Here is a 21,730-nt window from a genome sequence, read left to right as displayed (position 1 = left end):
AAATCAATTTGCTTGGTTGTTGTGTATAAAAATCTGTGTGGATAGACATTCCTTCAGGTTTAATTGGATGATTATTTAAAAAAGTAACTTTCTTTGCTCATTTCTGTCTTTCCCGTTTTTTCTGTCTTTCCCGTTTTTTCTGTCTTTCCCGTTTTTTCTGTCTTTCCCGTTTTTTCTGTCTTTCCCGTTTTTTCTGTCTTTCCCGTTTTTTCTGTCCTTCATATTCTGAAAGGAAAATAGACTTCACTATTGATTGCTCTTTGCCATTAATTTCACTTCTATCTGGCTGGTTAAGGAGATCTCTTTGGCCATCCATAAGGCTTGAAATGGGGATTTTTGCTTATGATTGTACAAATGTTCAATGTCCCTTACAACTCCTTTGTTTCTGAAACAGTTTTTGACCACATACAGCAAGATCTAAATAACATCCAGGCTTGGGCTGATCAGTGGCAAGCAGCTTTGCCACCACTGATGTGCCAAGTAATAACCATCTCGAGCAAGAGAGAATGTAACCATTTTTAAATGGCATTACCATTTCTGAATTCCTGAAGTATCAATATCCTAGGGTTGCCATTGAACTAGACCAGCTATGTAGCTACAGTGGCTAGAACAGATCAGAGGGTAGGAATATTTGCAATATGACTCAGCCCTTGACTCCCTAGTGCCTGTCCAGTATCGACAAAGCTCAAGTCAAGAGTGTGATGAATTAGTCTTCGCTAGTCTGTCCACACCAATCCAACACTGGCACCTCCACACCCTCTTGACTTGGAACTATAATGCTGTTCCATTAGTCATGGGTCAAAATCCTGACATTCTTTGCCTAATGTCACTGGGTATACCTGCAATGGATCAAAAAAGCAGCTTAGCAAATGTCTGATGTTCCTGGAAAGATTGAGTTGGGTGTCCACCTTTCTTACTGGCATTGAGCTTGCATTCCCAGTTCCTTGCCTCATGACACTTCTAATTAATGGCGAGTGCTGTTAGATTCCCTACAACAGCAAATCTTCGGTTATTGTTTATGCTGTTGGTTGGGTGTATTATTAACCTGATGTCCACAACTGTTGTGACTAAAGAGAGTGCGATTTCAACGGCCCTGCCTCTTTTGGCTGGTTTTGACAGTGTCTTGCTTCTGACTGCAGAGGCCGAGATGAAGAGGATGCTTTAGAGTGTGCTCGGAGAGCTCACGAGGAGGCGAGAAGACAGCAGCAGCATCAGCAACAACAGCAGCAGCAACAACAGCAGCAGCAGCAACAACAACAGAGCTCTCAGCCAACTTCACAATCTATGCTGGATCAGCAGCGAGAGCTCGCAAGGAAGCGAGAGCAGGAAAGAAGGCGGAAGGAAGCGGTACGTTTCTGTTGTATTTCGTAAAGATCAGTCTTAACTCCAAGTTGGAATCTGATTTTTTTGTTGTTAGTTTGTATTTACTTGGTCTAAACGCGGTGGTGGTTACTGTTGCTGCAGTTGAGATTGGATATACCTGAGCTAGAATTTTGGATTAAAAACTAGCCTGACTTTTCTGCTCCTGATTGTAATCTACTAACCCCTCCTCTGAAGTGGACATGTGCAAATCAGAGTATTCAGCTTTGCCATTTTTTCCAGTACCAAGTAGTCCTTTTAGTAGCCACTGAACATGTCCCAAAAACCGTTGAGTAGTGGTGATAGGCCTCCAGCTTCCTGAAATAATAATCTTGCGAGTGTCAGAAATTAATTCTACAAAGGTCTATTTTTAAATTGGCTGCTGCTCTTTCATGAAATGTGTGAACATCTGAATTTCGACTTGACCATGCTGCGCTGATGATATTTGAGCTTTAAAATGAAGTGTTAGTTCTTAAAAAAAAACAGATGTAATCAAGCTTGGAAGATTTTGACCATGTAGCTGGGAAAGGTGTGAAGTGATCCATCAGAATTGGGCTAAGTGTGAATTTCTTTGCCTCGGATTTAATCACAGTTTATTCCATTTTCTCACTACTTTTCCTTGCAGTGACTTCAAATTTGTATTTTCCTCAGATTTAATATGTAGCTACTGTGTGTACACAATTTTTCATTGTGTGGAACAAATTACTGCAACTTGATTGAATTGAAACAAACCTTTCAGGATTCTTTTAACATGTTCTTGTTTTTATAGCCTATTAGGTTTGTCAGGATATTCCAAAGCGCAGATTACCGAACTGCTTCATAGAAGCAGGGCATTTGGCTCATTGAATCCACACCAACCCTCCAAAGAGCCTATCCCCCAGACCCATCCTCACCTTACAACCCTGCTTTTTTTCATGGCTAATCAACCTTACCTACACATCACTGTTTACTATGGGCAATTTAATATGATCAATCCACCTAGCCTGCACATCTTTGGACTGTGGGTGGAAACCATGTATCCAGAGGATGCTCACACAGACACTGGGACAATGTGCAAACTGCACACAGACAGTCACCTGAGAGTGGAATTGAATCTGGGTCCTTGGTGCTGTGAGGCAGCGATGCTAATTGCTGAGGTCCTACATTTGGGGGAGACACAATTAAGGCTAATTCATGCTGATTTTCTTTTCACTTTGTGCACGATTTTAAACCTTGGCCTGAGTAAGAGGCTAGGTATGATACCACAGTAGGGGGTTTGATATAAGTTCCAAGGGGGATGTGAGAGGTCTATTTTTCCTATATGGATAGGGTAGTATTTCTATTTCAATCAGATGATACTTGGCTTGCCAGGGTTTGTGTTTTCTGTATACACCGAAAAGGCTGGAAATGCTTTTCTTTGAAATGTTATTCTCTGAAACAGTGAGGTGTTTTAGTAATTTGGCAGCTAGTTAGGTCAGTTAATCTTTCGCACTGATGAAGTTCTGTATAAGGCACAGGGCAGAAGAGACTCTTTAACAGGTAAATGATACTTGAATTTCATCATTAGTGAAAGGAGTTAATCTGAGAAAAGGGCTGTAGCTCTGGTTTCTATTACAAAGACTTTTTGGTGCTTTGTTGTGAAATGATTCCCCTCTGAGTCCTAATGCATCCTACACTGTTCTCTGCAGGCTTTTTCCATTGTGTTTTTGAATTTAGAAAAGCAGTCTACAATAATCTGCTGCAAGTCTATACTACATTAGAAGTTCTGAGCAAATTGTGAACTGTTTATTGATGTTGGGTGATCCCAGTTAGCCTCTGGAGCCTGTCCCATGCCATTCATTGCAATCATGGTTGAACTCTGATCTGAACAATCTGAAGTTAGTGATGGGACGATGTCCAAATCCCATGATAGTAAAACAAAGCTGTATATATCTGACTTTAACCATATCCTTTAATACCTTCTGTTGACTAATATTGGCTTTGGCGTACCAATACAATGTGTCATTGTATGTAATTTAACCCTGCTTTAAATGGCTAAGAATATAATTAAACTATGTAAGCTAAAATGTTGCATCTTTTCTTTGTGATTTAGATGGCAGCTACAATTGACATGAATTTTCAGAGCGACTTAATGGCAATATTTGAAGAGAATCTCTTCTAAGGGCCTCCTGATGCTGGATATCCTGATTCTTGAAAGTACTACGAAACTGTTTTCCATGAGTTACGTGGCACCGTAGTGTTTCAGCCAGGTTCTTGGTGCACGGTCTTTCTGCATGTGTGACCCAGTGAGTGAGCGAATCATTCAGTCAATGCCTTGAAAGGATGGACGGACATGGATGGACAGAAGTCTGCCTTACATTTAACCCACAATATAGGAATGAACAAATAGACAAAACAAAACTTATCGATGTTGTGTAGAAAACACGTGCACAACTGTGCATCCAGCTTTCCGAATGATACTACTGTAAAGGGGGGAGGGGGGGTTGTACCCGTTAGCTGCAAGGCTGTCCTCGCCAAGCTCCTTCACTATGTAAGAAAAGACACAGTAACATTCTGATGTATCCAATCAAACAGGGTTTCACTGTTGCCGTGTGAGGGCCCTGTTTGCGAAACGGTTTCTCTGCGTTGGTTCTGTAAATCTAGTGAGTCTCCTTCACTGCTAATAAGAGGAGAAGAGGGCGAAAGCACGATATATTTAAAAAACACAGATTGGGTGAATACCTTTGTAATTGGGAAAACCGGGCCCTTCACTAAGTCACAACAGTATAATCTGGATAGACTATTTAAGCAGTGCGACTTTGTGTTCATTACTTTTTTTTTACAGTGCATAGTGCTGTCTGCGGATTTTGTTTATCTACAGAGTTTCCAGTTACTAGGCTCAGTGTGTTCTGACAAGCCATGTGATGGTTATGACAATACAAAAAAGGGAAAAAAAATAATCGTATGTCAGAGGTTATGAGTTAAAACAGCAGTCCCATCAAAAACTTTGTTGTTTTTCTTGTTTTAATTTCTTTTCTGCAGTGTTTGGGATCAAAGCTGGACTACCAACCAAAGTAGGTGAAATTGTTTGTCTCGTTACCTCAGGAGATACGAATGTTGAATGGCACTGCTGAAACTGTTTTGTACTGTTGTCCCTCTGAATAGTAGAGATACAAGAGCTGACTTTTCTGCAAATAACCAGAGGTTTAAGCCGCCCTTGAATAGTGTTCGACCGATGCTGTATAGTGGGTATAGTTGGTGTGACGCTTAAAACTTGTTAAATGTTTTCTGTAATTAAACACTTACTTTATTCATGTAGCAGACTTTCAATACTCTTTGGAGGCCCAGGTGCGTGAGTTTTATCTTTAACTAACTGGTCGATTCTGGGCTTTCTTTCTTTCTCCTTCATAGGGGTGTACAAAATATACAAGCTGTTTCTGTGCAAGTGTCTCATTCGTATTTGCTAAAAGCATCAAGTGAAGTGCTGGCTCTCCTAGTTAAACTCCGCAGCAAGAATTAGACGAGTGATTGTTTTATTATTATATGGCAAGATTTAAATTAATGTACCATTCCTCGTCTTTGCCTTTAAATATAATTTTATTTTTTCAGCTGTTTTTAACCTTTTTTTCCTTTTTTTAAAATGAACATTTTAATGTGCCAAAATACCCACTATACAGTACCAGCAGATCCAGTGTTGGCAAGTACCTCGGTTTAGAATCAGTTTTACTGAAAGGCAGAAAAATTGCATTTGGTCTGTATCGATTATTGAATAAACACACCTTTTATACAATATGCTGGCGTCTTATTTTTTAAACCAGAGATGGTTTCCAGTGGTGTTCTTTTAATTGTCACTGTTTTGGAGTGTGTGCTCATGGTTGCTCATTATAACGATGGATGCATCTTTAAGGCAAGAATACATTATTTTCCCTTACCTAAAATTGAGCCTGTACGCAATGCCTGTAAATAGTCAATATTTCTGCTCTGGCTCCACATCTTTAAGGCTTGTAGTTACTTGGAGTAGCTTGATGGGATGGATAAAAATGCTTGTTTTGATGATGCGATAACATGGAAAACCTGAAGATTTAGCTGATGGGTCCAGCATTACTTTCAAATGTGGTCTTTTTGTTTTATATATGGCATTCTCTGTCTTCCAACGTAAAATGTAATGATGTCAGTGCAACTGTATAAAACTACACATATTTTTCTATTGGAGCCTTCCTCTGAGAGTTCCTGTAAAGACAAAGATGCATATTCTTAAATGGCCTGCTTCAGATAAAACCGACTATTGTATTCAGACACAAGATTACGAAATGTGTGCAAATGAATGTTTATTGGAGAATTGGCTTTTGATTAGCGAGGAGTTAGTCAGTCTTTATGGGCGGAGTGGTCTTTTCCTCCTTTGAACTGTGGTTCAATGGATTCTAGACCAATTAATGAAGACATGACATTGAGTGAAATGGAAGCTTGCCTCGTATATTTAATTTTGGGGGGAGGTGGGGGAGGAGGGGAACACCTGTGAATATTCACAGATGCTCAACTGTTGTATGTTATCCAGTTGGAGAAAGTGGTGTTAACTGTTGAAGGAACTTAAAACCCCCCAAAATATGCTGATAAATTATAATTGCTACAATCTGTTTGATCTCCAACGCATCAATTTGATGATTTATTCTCCATTAATATATCATGGAGTAGTTTTGAGCAAAAGAAGGGGATATGTTCAAAAATTAGTTTTAAGTATGTCTGTTTTGGGTAGTCGAATTTAAAATAGAGAACTGATTCTCAAAAGGTGTGCATTTTGTTGCTCCTGCAAACAAGGCACCTATATAAATTGCTACTTGTTCAAGTGTTTCAGATGGTTTTGGTCATGGGCAGCACAGCAATAAAAAGTATTTCCTTATTTTGTCTCCAACAAAATTAATGTTTAAAAATTTAAAAACGTTTAGATTTACTTTCAAATCTTAGCTTAAACTTAGCTTAATATGTCAGTTCTACAACATGTATATTTGGGAAGCTTTGAGCGAAGGTTTCTTACTTGGAAGTTTGGTATGAAATCATGATGCGCCCTTTATATGTTAAAAAAAATGCATATGCCTTGTGCAAATTATCTTCAATCTGTCCCATAGTTATAACCCTTTAGTGTTCATTTAAAAGGCTTCCTTAAGTTTAAATGTCCTAAATTTCCCCTTGACCTCTGCTCTCAGGGGGGAAAAAAAAAGTCCCATTTTCTCTCCATACTTGTACTGTTTGTCTTTTTTTCAGCATTGGAATTTTATAAAACTCAGATGTGTTAGTTGTGCATAATGTGAATGTTTTTATTTTTGTTTGAGGTGAAGGGGTTGCCATGTCCTTGTCCCAAGGAACAACACAGCTATGATTACACAATTGGTTGCTACTTTAAGAATTTAGAAAATGCTTTTCACACTTGAGTTTATGTATACTTTGTGCTTTTAAACACTTCTGGTGGTTGATCAAAAATGAGTTGCTGCTAGTGTTTTCCAAACTTTGATGTTGTGTCTGGATCTTTCCTTAAAATATGATTACTGTACACTTATATTAGCAACATATGCAGTTTGGAGTTTAACTTGAGATGGAACAAAATTGAGTAAATCAGAGTATCTCCTCTGTTTTTGAGACAGAGTATCCAATATTTAATTCAGGTCCTCTTTTTTTCAAAAAAACAATTCCTTATTAAGCTACTATTCTCAACCACTACACCTTTTTGCTTCTGGAAAACTGTGGACTTATGCTTATCAGTACTTCAAATGAAAGTTGTCAAAATGTGTTCTATTTGTGTGAAATAGGATTCCTGTTGATACTTAACTGCTTAGCCAACATACAAAAATGCAATTAGTCCAAAGCAGCCAAGCCAGATACTGGCACTACTCAATTATTGAAGCTACTTGAGTCTAATTGTTGACCATCTGAGAGATTTCTGTACAGATTTGCTGAAGTTTGACTTCATAGTGTTCATAACTTAGTAAAAATTCAGAAATGGAATTTTCTCTTTGGTCTTAAACCATTTGTTTTTCTCACTGGTGACTTAATATTTTCCAACAGCTTTGAGTCATTATGCTTGCTTAAAAGCAGACTTGCAATCAAAAGTGCTTATTAAGTATTTGTTGAATGGAGATTTGTACTGGACTTTTGCTTTACCTAATTAGTTGCTCAGCATTAAAATAGAGCGAAATCCTTTGAAATTTACATCTGGAGATTCATGTAAATGAATGAAATGTTTCATTATAAGTTGTAAGTGGTCTGCCAGGCACTTTAAACAAGCAATGAAGATCAGGGACTTGAGCATTGCTGCATTGGAAGGTGCCCCCAAAGTTCTGTCTGATCACTGATTAGGTTTCCAGTTGGTTTCTGGAGTTCTAATATTTTGTCAAACGTATCAGTTCTACCGGACTGTTAAGAATTCCCTCCTATGCTGTGCTTGCAGAGCACTCATCTGTTGTACCTTTTTGATCACCTATTAGTTAGCACTTCAGTGGAGAATGAGGCTTGCATGTTGCACTTATTTTTGAGCAGTAGTTGCGAAAATAGTCAGAAGTCAGTTGTATTTCAGAATACAGGCAATAAGCTAGCAGCTAGTTTATTGTATTTTGAAGTGGCTTCAGCCCTAACCAAAGCTACCTGAATCCTGTCTTAGGTATTCTAAAAGCTTAGGTTTGAAAAAAATCTAAATAATTGCTTTGTTTCACCAATTATTGCCAAACTGCAGATGCAACTGGTTTTTGTAATGAAGCTGGATATTACTGATTTTATAAACCTGTCTTGCTTTATCAAAAACGTAATGATAAAATGGATAGTAATTGCAATGGCTAATAATTGCAAAATGTTTTACTGTGTAGCCAAGAGTGACTAGCTTATTCATCCATAGTAGAAAAACTGCATTTCACCAGTCGAGGTTGCCAGAAAATAAATATTTTTTGAATCTCTGGCTTAACTGTTGTGTATTAAAGGTACCAAACCCCCAAAACCTCTGCATATTCTAAAGGGGAATGTACCTTCATGGTTAGTTCTCCTCCAGTATGTATAACTTAAAGCTAATTGCTAAGGAAGGAATTAATTTTGAGTATAATATTCAAAAGTGTCATTGCATTTTGTAATGGAATGTAACAACATCAAAGTCTGGAAATTGCTTCCAGTTACATTGCCACTACATTTCACAACATCCTCAAGACAACTTTGGACAGAAGAAAACTATCTGATTTTTGGGGTGCCTCAGAGTTAGTTGCAAATATTGGCTTAAGTCACCAATGACAATTGAGAATTCTGGGGAAATCAATAAGCTAGCACTCTCATCTACAGGAGATGTGTTCACCCAAGCTCTGTGCAGTAAGTACTTTGAACACATCGGTATTGACAAAAGTATGTTTTTGAACTGATTAGCTCTACAACATACACAGGATTGCAGTTGTTTGAAACAAATGGACACATTTGAGTTGTGGAAAAAATGATACTATGTACATTAATGTATGCAGAGAACAAAATATTTGGTAAAACATAGCAATGGTTGATTTTGTATTGGTTTTAGACTGTCTTCTAACATTGCTAAATATTACTCATTGTTTATTGACATTTTGGTCAGAGTAGGTGATGTACTCATTCTATTCTAAAACACAACTTGCTGTACACAAATGTCTATAGATTGTATTCCAGTCATCTTTTTCCATAATTTTTTTGTTTTTGGTTCCTCAGTTCTTGTATGAATTCTGCTCCCCCCCCCGCCACACACTTGAAAGAGAGAAAATTAATTGTTCAATGATATGCAATAGTTTTACTTTTTGAATACCTGCCAGAGGCATTTACAGTCCTTTTCTCGAGTTTGTATGCTCAACACACACATTTTTACATTATTTAATGTTTGTTTTGTGATAGTTTAGACTTGCAAGGATTGAAAGCATCATAATGTGATGTAAACTAGTAATTAGATAGTACAGTCAGCCTTTTTTAATGTAAAGCAAATGACAATGTCACTCATGTACTCAAATTCCCAAGTTCTCTAATTATGTTGAATATGAAAATGCTTGTATTAAACTCTTCAGATTTGTAGAAAGAAATTGCTAGATTTTTTCACTTGAATTACTACGTTTTTTTGTGCAGTTATTGTTGAAATAAACGTTTTTACTGAATATAGAATAAATGTAATACCAGTTTGGAATAATGTGATTGAATTGTGCAACTGTTGCAGAAATCAAGTAGAGCCATGGCACAGGCTAAGATGTGGGATTGTGGCAACCACTTTATGCAAATACATGCCTGCTTTCAAAATATTAACCTGGAAAGCAGAAATTTATTGATTACTACTATGTAATCATTAGCTTTTTTGAAGTTCTTGGGGGCTGTGGGGGGGAGGAGGAGGTAAGGTATACAGTTTGGCATTGTATACACCCCAGAATGAACAAAGTTAGAAAATCTCCAAATACATTTATTTATAGCAGTTACCATATTTTATACAAAATCATTGACAAAAGTTTAACTTCTATTTCCTGTCCAGTGTTGAACAATATGTTGATGTAAAAGAATCCATGATTTTCCAAAAGGAGTATTGTTAACATCTATCTTGGTATGAATGAATAAAAATTTTCGTGCAACAGAATTCTTCTGATGCTTACCCTATTTTAAAAAAAAAAAATTGAAGTTAAACACAACCTGATCCATTTATTATTAAATAATTTGGGGGGAAGGTGGGACAAATGAGAGGTCAAATTCCATTGGATGCAAAGATTATTGCTAAGAATTTAAGCTGATTGCTAAGTCAGAATACTGGATAAGTTCCTCTGCTGCTTTTGTTTTCTCCTCTGGTCATCTCTAATGCACCAGAATTGGCCTCATTCTACAGAGCGATTTAACTGGAAAATTTGACAAGCAATGAAATATGTGGATATATATACTACTAACAGTTCAGTCAAGTCCTGCTTGGCTCTGATAATCTATACAGTTTGCTGTCTGACAAACTGCAAAGATGGGAAACATTACTTTCTTGTGTAAAGACAACCGAACTGGAATTGATGTGACAGATCTCGAAACTCCGAGAATGAAATGGCATCATTGCAAAAAGCGGGATGAAGTTTAGGTAGCAGTGGGAGTTGGTAGGTTCATAATGAATGTTAGTAGATAGCCTGTCCCTGGAAATGGAGACAAAGGAGGGAAGTGAGAAATTGAACCAGGAAGTTAGAAGGGTGGAAACTGGAAGCAAAATTGACTAATTTCTGTAGTTTAAACAAGAATTTGAAGTGGCACCAATAATTATTAATGCACCAGAAAGATGTGTGGGGACTCAAAGGAAGATTGAAACAAGGAATATTCCCCAAGAAAATGGGAATAACTAAATCTGTTTCTCTTTAAAATTAGAAATTTGAGACTGCAAGAATTATAATACAGAACACTGGCTGTTTTTGATACTACTTGTACAGACTGTAATTCATATAACCTTGGCTGCAAGTTGTGAACAAATATTTTTGTTTTGAATGCTCTTGATAAGAATGACTCTGTGTCAGAGTGCCTGTGTCTGTGAATTTCAACTTCGTGATCTTTAAGACTGCTTGTGATCATTTAGATGATCAGACAGAGCAAACAAGAAACGCAAGGTCACTTCCTTCACCCACATGTCACAAGTAGAAGTTAAGAGATGAGGATTTAAAAAAAAAAAGGGGCCAGAAGTCCTGAGTTGCACACTGAATTCTAGGATACGGTTCAACACTTGGGACCAATTGTTCCTAAGAGAATGTCCTGATTGACAAAAAAAGGAATAGGTTACATTTCTTCTGTTTGTCCCTTCTTCCCTGCAACTATCTTCACCTTAATGGTAATTCAATGTGCACCCATAGCTGTCTTGCTCCTTGTCCAGTAAACACTCACTAAACTATGTGGTGTATTGTTCAGATGTGAACAGCATCATGACTGAGCCAGACCTAGTGCTTGTAGAGTTCTATCCATTACTGCTGGTATTGCAGGGGCTGATTATATTTAATCCTTTCCCTAGGATATTTATGCTAGTTATACAGCTGTAGATGAAATGATTGGTTAACCTTCGGTCAAAGCTCACTCAATGTGTCTGTGTCAGTGATCTCTACCTTTTCAATTTCCATCACAATTGTCTCCTCTTGATCATGTAAGAAACCACTGGTAACTTGTCCAAGGTGCAAGCTAAGATGGCAGGTTGAAGACCGAGGCACCATAGCCGAACTGCTCAAAAGCATAACTTCAGTTGAGGGTTATTTCACATTATTTTAGGAAACTAATTGGCTATCTACAAATGCCCAAACCCACCCATTTCCATGATGATTTTCATGAACTTTCCTTCCTGTTCTGTTACCCAGCTGTGGTGCATTTGATTCGATCTTCCATCATTTCTGATAAACATTAACCTGATATGCTAACTACATGTTTCTGTCTCCAGTTGCCAAACAGGCATTTCCAATTTTTATTTCATAAAGCCAAGCTATATTGTTTGCCCTGCTTGGCTCTTGAAATTGAGATCATTGTACTGCGCTTACTTTATTTGCTAAGAACCACATATCAAATGTAGGCAGCTACCTTTTCAAAGGTTTCATCTCTTTAGTTCTTAAATCTTGCAGCACATTTTTGTGATTGTTACTTTGCCCTGTGTTTTCACAAAAGGCTAGATATAATTTTAGAATTAAGCAACACCCTCATATTTCCTGTCTGTATATTGTACCAAATGTTTTCCTGAATTATCAAAATTCCAATTTGTTTCCAATTGTGAAACACAGCACATTTCCATTTAGGATGTGATATCGTGTATAACATCTATTAAATCTGTTTGTTTGTAATATACTGCCTCTGCCATTTCTCTAATCAAAACCACTACTTTGCAAGATTTTGGTGTAAGATGCAGAATTTGTACTGTGGCCAATCTCATGTTTTCATTGCTTTATTTTCATCTTGATGAAGGGTTTATTCATTAGGAAGACCTAAGTTTTCCTGGTAGTCTCTAAAATATCTTTTTTTCCCACTTAGATAACTTTTAAAAAATCTCTTAATGTTCCTTTCCTGAACTTTTTAAAAATCAAAATAATTGCTTTTGCTTTATTGACATGCATAATTTGATAATTAATGTTTTACCCATTGTTTGAGGTAAATTGAGCTTGCAACTTTTTAAAAGTATTTTAAAACGTAATCACAATTTCTATCCAAGTTTATGAAAATATAACACTATTCTACAGAGCATTTCTTAATGGTTCCTAACTAGGGAATCACTATTGCAGAAGACTTTAGAATCTTATGCAACAATTTCACCTTTGTTTAAAACAAAAACACGTGTGGGATATGGGTGTTGCTGGATGGGTCAGCATTTATTGCCTGTCCCCAGTTGCTCTAAACACAGTGGTGGTGAGCTGTTGCCTTGAAGCCTTGTAGTCTGGGTGCTGTAGGAAACCCTGCGTTGCCATTAGGAAGAAAGTGCCAGGATTTTGATCCAGCAATAGTGAAGGAACGGTGATTATATTTTGAAGTCAGGACAGAGAGTGGCTTGGAAGGGGAACTTGCTGACGGTGGTGGTGGTTGTTCCCATGTATCTACTACCCTTGTTTTCTCAGGCTTGTAAGGTGCTGTCTGAAGATTTATTTTAGTGAATTTCTGCAGAGCATCTTGTAAATAGTACACACTGCCTTTACTGATCATTGGTGGTGGAGGGAGCGGATGTGGTGCAGCCAAGTTGGCTGCTTTACCCTGAAAAGCCAACTTTGAGTGTTGTTGGAGCTACACCTATACCTGCATACTTTTTACTTGAGAGGTGGCCAGAGTTTGGGGAGTCAGGAAGTGAGTTACTTGCAGGATTTCTCACCTCAAACTTGCTTCTTGCCACAGTGCTGTAAAATGAATTGAGTACTTTGTCAATTTTCACAAATATCATGAACTGTGATAATCAGATGATATGATGGATAAGTATCAGACAGGACATTGTGAAATCCACTGTTCAAAATATTGTGAATGGGATCTTCAATGTCCACTTGAGGGAGCACCACTTCACTTCAAAAATGTATCTTTTGGGCTTAAGCAGCTTATGACTACATCGTGTGTGATTAACAACACAGCTCATGTGAAATTATGTAAACAGTGAAAATCTCATTGTGAGCAGGCAGATCATTACCGAGCTAACTTAGAATGAATTATATCCTTTTCCCATGATGAATTATCCTGTTCTGTGGTTTAGTATTACCTTTCACACTAATTTATATTGAAAAAGAAAATGACCATCTCCCTATCAATGCTGGCCTCCTGTACTTCAGTCCTGTTCACTCCATGTCCCTATTTAGAACCAATTCCCCTTTTTCCCACAACTCTCCTCTCAAACTAAAGCCCCTCTCTGTACTGTCCACCTCAACATTTACCTCCAAGACCTCTTTACTGCTGTATGATTTGTCACATTTCTTCATTAAGCAGAACCTCTTGCCTTGCTGGGTGCCTCAGTACCACTAATGTTCCCCAATGCAAAGCCCTTTGTGCCTCTCTACCAAGTCTGGGAAGAGGGTTGCTCACCTAATTATTTCTCAGCCCCTTTCTCCCTCTCCAGTCCTGATGAAGGGTTAAATTCAAAACATTGACTCTCTCGCTCCTCAGATTCTGCTGGATGTGGTGTGCTTTTTCCAGTGCCACACTTTATCGATTCTGACTTTTCAGCATCTGCAGTCATCACTATCTCCTCTGTAACAAGTCTTCCAATCGAAAAGCCCTTGGAAGTCTAAGTCCCAATTACTCATTAATTAAAAGCCATGGGGCTTTCATTGTAATAAGGGCTTGGATTGGAAGGAATTTGTGTGTACAAGAAAACTTTCTTATTTAATACGTGAATATACCAATTAGAGAAGGAGCAACACTTGACCTATTGGTAAATAAGGCAGGATAAGTGACTGAGGTGTCAGTGGGAGGAGCACTTTAGGGCAAGTGATCATAATTCTCACTTAAAATAGTTAAAGGACAGAACTGATCAAAAAGTTAAAGTTCGAAATTGGAATAAAGGCCAATTTTGACTGTCTTAGACAGGAACTTTAAAAAAAAAATTGATTCGGGGAGGCTATTTCCAGGTAGAGATAGTTGGGAAGTCTTTAAAAATGAGAAGACAGTTCGGAACCAGTACTTTGTTGGTTTGGAGGGCAAGGCTGATAGGTGCACGGAATGCTGGATAAGTATACAAATTAAGGGTCTGCTCAAGGAAAAGCAGGAGACTTCTATTAGATATAGACAGCAGGAAAGGAGCTGGAGGAATATAAGGGCAATAGGAGCATATGTGAGGGAAATCAGAAAGGCAAAAAGGGGACATGTGATAGCATGAGCAAATAGAGTTGTGGAGGATCTGAAGACATTCTCTATGTACGTTAATGGCAAAACACTAACGAGAGAGAGAATAGGGCCCTTTAAAGTCAACTGTGTGTGGAACCACAGGAGATTTGGTGAGATACTAAACACATTTTACATCAATATTTACTGTGGAGAAGAACAAAAAACCTGGGCAACTTGGGGAAATAAACTCTGATGTCTTGAAAAGAGTTCATCTTATGAAAGAGCTGCCGGATGTCTTAAAACCTATAAATAAATAGATAAATCCCTGGGATCTGATCAGGTGTTTCCCTGAACTTTGTGGGAAGTTAGAGAAGAGAGTTTTGTATTTCTCATTCAAGAGTAGAGCGTTGCTTTTTCGACTGGTGGCCTGTGAGCAGCACTGTGCCGTAAGTATCGATGCTGGGTCCACTTTGTCATTTATATAAATGATTTGAATGTGAATATAGGAGACATGGTTAGTAAGTTTGCAGATGACATTAAAATAGGTGGTGTAGTCGACTGAAAAAGACTTCTCAGAGTGGCAGCTTGTGTTTGTGAGGTGTTGCATTTTGGAAAGGCCAACCAAGACAGAACTCGTATAGTTAATGGTAGGACCCTGGCACATGTTGCTGAACAGAGACCTAGGGGTGCAGGTTCCTTAAAAGGGGAGTCTCAGTCAGATAGGGTGGTGAAGAAGGCATTTGTCATACTTGACTTTATTGGTCAGTGCGTTGAGTATAGGAAGCTAATTTATTTGGAAGCGCTAGTTCTAGGAGCGATGCTCCTGTATCAGGTGGTTGCGAAGAATAACATCGTAAGGCACAGCTTTCATAGCAAAAGTTTATAGTGTGTAACTGAAATTATATATTGAAAAAGACCTGTGTTGTTTTAAGCGTCTCATCTTTTAGAATGACTGTTGGATTCAGTCCTTTCGTATGTAAATCGCAAAACGGTTTTTTAAAATAGTTACATTCTCGAGTGAACTTTAACAATTGTTAACTGAAACCGATGAGCGACTTAACAAACAATTCAGGTCTCTTTCAATATATAATTTGTTATACTGTAATTTTAGGCTATCAATTGTGTCTTACAATCTTAGCCTGCACAATCACCTGATGAAGGCGTAGCACTCCAAGTAGTGCTTCCCGATAAATTTTTTGGATTATAACCTGGTGTTGTGATTTTTGTATTCTCCTGTCCAACACTGGTGTCTCTAACCCTTCAATATAGGAGTTGCAATGTCACATTGTGTCTGTGCAGGACATCAGTAAGGCCACTTTTGGATACTGTGTACACTTTTGGTCTCCCTTCTGCAGGAAAGATGTTAAACTTGAGAGGATGCAGTAAAGATTTGCAAAAATGTTGTTTCCTTATGCTGGTTGGTTTGCTGTGCCTTTCAGCCTCTTGCCTGCTCTCCTGCTGAAGGAGCAGCGCTTAAAAAGCTAGTGCTTTAAAATTAAACCTGTTGGACTATAACCTCGTGCCCTTGAATTATTTTTTGACCTCCTGACGAAAGGCTCAAGCACGCACTCCAGTACCTGCACGGCACGCACCCAGCGCTGATTGGCTGTCATATCTGTCAATCAGCACAGACAACCTAACGTGCAGGCGCAGGGGCGGCAAAGTGGCCGCGAGCACGGCCAAGATGGCGAAGCTGGCGTCACGTTTTCTGGTGCTGCCCAGCCGTGTGGCGCTAGCTGCCGCCGCCGCCACCTACTGGATCGCAGTCTACACGCTGACGACCCTGGCCGGCGGCTTATTCCTTCTGCGTATGGCCTGGGTGGTCATCAGGAGGCGAGGTCGGGCCTTCGAATGGCGGCGCCGGGAGCGTCCGCCGGCCTGCCTCAGCGATCCGTCTCTGGGGGTTCACTGCTTCGTCCGAGTGAAGGTATCGTCCGCGGCCGCGGAGGCAGTTGGTTCACGTGCCGCATTTGAAACCCGTTTCAGTTAAAGCACCGGCCCATTTTGGGTTTGCGCTTGCGTATGATCCACGTGGCCTTCTGGGACTTGTAGTGCACCCGAATATCTCACATGCGCACTCATCCCGGGCTGCCATTTTCCGCTGACAATGTGTTGCTGGAAAAGCGCAGCAGGTCAGGCAGCATCCAAGGAGCAGGAGAATCGACGTTTTTCGGTTCCGCTGACCTTGCAAACAGATGTAGACCATTCTATCCATCGAGGCTGCATCTGCCCTTCAGACGATGATAGCTGATCGCCCGTTTGTCTGTACCATCTTCCTATTCCAAGTCATCTAGTATCCACATATTATTTTGATCACTTGCTTTCCTGTGCTCAGTTATTTGAGTTGCCCATACCACCCCCCCCCCCCCCCCCATTAAGATCCAGACAGGTTCACGATCCGTAGGGGAAGGAAGGGGTTATTCAGGAAGGCCGACTGTCACATACAGCCACGATCCTATTGAATGATTGTGCAGACTTGAGGGGCTGAAAGGCCTGCACTACTTTCTATTTTTTATGGTCTGTGACTGTGCCTCAACTCTCCCCAACACCACCCACCACTTAACAGACCCAGACCCAAGTTTTCCAAAGCAGGAGCCGGCAACCTGAGACAGCGGTGACTGCTATCCCCTTGTCAACTCCACCCTTGCTGTCTTACAGGTGCATTGAGGTACTGTGGCCTTATCAAGCTTCAGGCCATAGTAACGTTTATGACACAGAAAGAAGCCATTCAAACTGAGTACAACTGTGCCTAAGTCCCAAGGAATTCTAATCAGACCTTCCAGCATCTGGACCATGGCCTTGCATATTATAACACTTGAGATGCACATCCAGCTACCTATTAAACTAGTTCAAAGTTACACCTGTATCATCAAACTGGGTAGTGAACTTCAGTCAGACCATCTAGGTTAGAAATGTTTTTCCTCATATGCCCTGTCATCCTACACTCAACCATTTGTTTACATGCATTTGGAAAAGCAAGGATTGATTGGGGATAGTCAACATGGGATTCAGGGGAAATAGCCAATTGAGTACTAAATTGGCTTGAAGGTAGGAGGCAGAGGGTGGCGGTGGAGGGTTGTTTTCTTTAGGCTGGAGATGTGTGACCAGTGGTGTGCCACAAAGTCCACTGCTTTTTGTCATTTGTATAAATTATTTCGTTGTGAACATAGGAGGTATGGTTAGTAAGTTTGAGATGACAGCAGAATAGGCTGTGTAGTGGAGAATGAAGAAGATTATCTCAGTACAATAGGACCTTAATCAGATGAGCCAATGGGCTGAGGAGTGGCAGATGAAGTTTAATTAAGATAAATGTGAGATGTTTCATTTTGGAAAGGCAAACCAGGACATTACTTATACAGTTAATGAAACGCCCCCTGGGAAGTATTGCCAAACAATGAGACCTAGGGATACAGTTACAGTGTTCTTTGAAAGCAGAGTCACAGATGGACAGGCTGGTGTAGAAGGTGTTTAACATGCTTGCCTTCATTGATCAGAACATTAAGTATAGGAGCTGGGCTGTAATGTTGTGACTGTGTGGGACATTGGTGAGGCCACTTTTGTGTACAGTTCTGATGACCTTTTTGTGGAAAGGATGTTGTTAAACTTGAGACGGTGCAGAAAAGATTTACAAGGATGTTGCCAGGACTGAAGGGTTTGAGCTACAGGGAAAGGCTGGATCTTTTTTCCTGGAGCATCGGAGACTGAGGGGTGACCTTATAGAAGTTTATAAAATCATAAGGGGCATGGATAGGGTGAATAGCCAAGGTCGTTTTCCTAGGGTGAGGGAGTCTAAACCCACAGGATGGATGTTTAAGATGAGAGGAGAAAGATTTAAAGAGGACCTGAGGGGTAACATTTTCACACAGAGCATAGTGCTTGTATGGAATGAGCTGCCCAAGGAAGTGATGGAGGCAGATACAGTTACAACATTTAAAAGGCATCACAATGGGTATATGAATAGGGAAATTTTAGAAGGATATGTGCCAAATGCTGACAAATGGACTAGGTCAGATTGGGTTATCTGGTTGATATGGAGGAGTTGGACTGAAGGGTCTGTTTCCATGCTGACTGATTCTATGACTCTATAATCGCCTGCATACCACCATTTTCTTAAGGACAGCTAGGGATGGGTACAAACTGCTGGCCTAGCCAGTGACACATATCTCCCAGGAACGAATAAAATTATACTGAAAAATGAACTCAATTCTTTAACGTTCTGCTCCAAAGATTTACCTTGTACACAATCCAGGATTTTAAGCCACAAAGCATTAACTCTAATTAGTATTATCTGGTATATATGTAAATTGAAGAAACCCATTATTGCAATAATAACTGAGTACATTATTTATATAATATCCTGCATTACCACAGTTTGGTGGCATATAAACCACTTCCACCAATATTTTCCTGGAGTGTCAGAGGCTGAGGGATGACCTTATAACATTTTTAACATAAAAAGAAGCATAGATAGGATGAATAGCTAAGGTCTTTTTCCCAGGGTAGTGGAGTCCAAAACTAGAGGGCATGCGTTTAAGGTGAAAGGGGAAAGATTTAAAAGGGACCTAAGGGGCAAGTGTTTCATGCAGATAGTGGTGAGTGTATGGAATGAGCTGCCAGAGGAAGTGGTGGAGGCTGGTACAATTACAACATTTAAAAGGCATCTGGATGGGTACATGAATAGTTTCATTGAATATGATTCTTCACCTCGACCCATTGATCTACGATCCTCACTCATGAATGTACTTATCTGTCCCATATTAATAACACTAACCCACCTCATTATCCCTTTCACCTATCCCTCTTAAATGATGAATCTCCCTGAATATTCAGTTCCTAGGCCTAGTCAACCTGTAACCATGCCTCTGCAATGGCAATTAAATCATATTCATTTATGTTATTTTACCTAAAATCTTCTATCTTTTTGTGACTGCTCTGTGCATTTATATAGAGTGCCTTTAACGTTATCTTCATAACATTATTCTGCATTCTGATCCTATTAACTGTTTGCCTTGTTTTGTCTGCCTTCCAATTTCACTTACAACTTCTCTACGACTTGGTACTAAGTTTTGTTTCCCTCCAATCTGAACTCGCTCTTCGATTCCCATCCACCTAATTTAGTTTACATCTTCCTAACAACCCCAGTAAATTCCCTGGAAAGATGACAGTCCCAGTTTTGTCCATCTTGTACAGTTCTCATTGCCTCAAATATGTCCCAGTGTCTTATAATTCTGATTTGCTCCCTTCTGTATCAATTCTTCAGATATGTGTTCAATTGGCCAATCTTCCCATTGTTATTTTCAGTAGTGTGTGGTACTGGGAGTAATCTTGTGATTCTACTTGACTATTTGTTTCCCAAGTCCATTAAATCTGCTTTCAGAACTTCATCTGTCGTCTTACCTACATCATTGGCTTTTTTGTGGACACCATCTTTGGCTATTCATCCTCCACAAAAAAAGAATCATCATAGAATCCTGAGTGTGGAAGCAGACCATTCAGCCCATCAGGTGCACACTGAAGAGAATCCCACTCAGACCCATCCCCCTATCCTACCCCTGTAACCCTGCATTTGTGTGGTGATCACCTGTGCCCCCTTTGCCTATACACTCCTAATATGTGGTGTGGATACTTCTTGAAGCACACTATTCATTAAATTCTCTTAGGTGAGCACTAGAGTGATTCTAACAGCCCCTTGAATTCCAAAACCCGGAGCTGAAGTTTTTTCAGTGAGTGATACTTCCCACACATGTATTAGTTAAGAATAATGTTGCTATTTTCAGGACTTCACACTTATCAGAGGTGACATTCGAGCAAGCTGCTTGCCATGTATTAACCTTACAAACTATAGAGGATATCTTACCAGTTCCTCACCAATCAGCTTCTTCCCCATATCAAAGTACAACCCAAATGCTGGAAACAGAGAAAGAAAAGCTACCTGCCTCAACACTGTCACGAAACTTACAACTTCAGGCTGTTCAGCTGCACTCTTTGCAAGTTGCAATCAGACTCTTGTCTTAAATGTCTGAACGGATTAAGTTAAAATAATTATGACGCAGGTTTGCATAGGTGAGACTTGAACCCAGATCTCTTGACCCAGACTACCACTATACCAGAAGAGCTCTCGGACCCTGTACTATACTCACTGCGGCCGTCAGCTCTGCTGCAACTATGTAAACCAGATGAATTTCGTCACATACTTAACTAATATTAACTTCTCTTCAAAAAAGAGCTTTTTTATCCTAGCCTGAAGAAACTTAAACTTGAATAATAATTTTTAGTTCACTGATATAAGAATTGATTTTTCAAAAAATTTATTCTTAAGGTTTCTTCATTCACCAAATTCCCTGCTTCACTCTGTTTCTTGCACTGCACAATCAATGGTGAGTGATTAATAGACTGTGATTAAAGATGCATGTATGTCTTTTCTGTGAATGGCATTTTTTTAACAATAGTTCAAAAATATGTTTGGTTTAGTGACCTATGATTACAGTTATGTTCCTGGGAGGAAATATGTATTCTAACTAGAGTCATAGAGCCATACAGCATGGAAACAGACCCTTTGGTCTAACCCGTCCATGTCGAACATAATCCCAAACTAACTATTCCCACCTGCCTGCTCTTGTCCCATATCCTTCTAAACCTTTCCTCTTCATTTATCCATCCAAATGTCTTTTAAATGTTGTAATTGTACACGCATCCACCACTTCCTCAGGAAGTTCATTCCACATGCGAACCACCTTCTCAGTAAAAAAAAAAAGTCTCACGTCTTTTTTAAATCTCTCTCTTCTCACCTTAAAAATGTGCCCCCTAGTCTTAAATTTTCCCATCTTATAGAAAAGACAACTAGCATCAACTCTTTCTATATCTCTCATTACTGTGTAAACTTCTATCAGGTTACCTCTCAACCTCATGCCCTCCAGTGAAAAATGACCCAGCCTAAAGTCATAGAGATGTACAGCATGGAAACAGATCCTTCGGTTCAACCTGTCCATGCAGACCAGATATCCCAACCCAATCTAGTCCCACCTGCCAGCACCTGGCCCATATCCCTCCAAACCCTTCCTATTCATATACCCATCCAAATGCCTCTTAAATGTTGCAATTGTACCAGCCTCCATCACATCCTCTGGCAGCTCATTCCATACACGTACCACCCTCTGCGTGAAAA

The 21,730-nt window shown here is 39.4% G+C and overlaps 2 protein-coding genes across 7 annotated transcripts in view; both read left to right on the top strand.

Moving 5' to 3' along the window:
- brd4 (bromodomain containing 4) overlaps window positions 1–5,109 on the top strand; it is a 177,679-nt gene extending 172,570 nt beyond the window's left edge. For all 6 annotated transcript variants that reach the window (XM_043694781.1, XM_043694780.1, XM_043694778.1 and 3 more), the window contains 2 exons: window positions 1,140–1,347; window positions 3,431–5,109. In XM_043694781.1, coding sequence (XP_043550716.1) covers window positions 1,140–1,347; window positions 3,431–3,499 — 277 coding nt within the window. In that variant the 3' untranslated portion in view covers window positions 3,500–5,109. The remainder of the gene's footprint in view (window positions 1–1,139; window positions 1,348–3,430) is intronic.
- An 11,106-nt stretch (window positions 5,110–16,215) lies between these two features.
- The window catches only part of LOC122552185 (epoxide hydrolase 4-like), a 34,590-nt gene continuing 29,075 nt past the window's right edge, over window positions 16,216–21,730 (top strand). The window contains exon 1 of the mRNA XM_043694776.1: window positions 16,216–16,492. Coding sequence (XP_043550711.1) covers window positions 16,250–16,492 — 243 coding nt within the window. The 5' untranslated portion in view covers window positions 16,216–16,249. The remainder of the gene's footprint in view (window positions 16,493–21,730) is intronic.

Source organism: Chiloscyllium plagiosum, chromosome 8 (assembly GCF_004010195.1).
Source record: "Chiloscyllium plagiosum isolate BGI_BamShark_2017 chromosome 8, ASM401019v2, whole genome shotgun sequence".
NCBI lineage: Eukaryota > Metazoa > Chordata > Chondrichthyes > Orectolobiformes > Hemiscylliidae > Chiloscyllium > Chiloscyllium plagiosum.
This window is presented reverse-complemented; position numbering and strand designations above follow the sequence as displayed.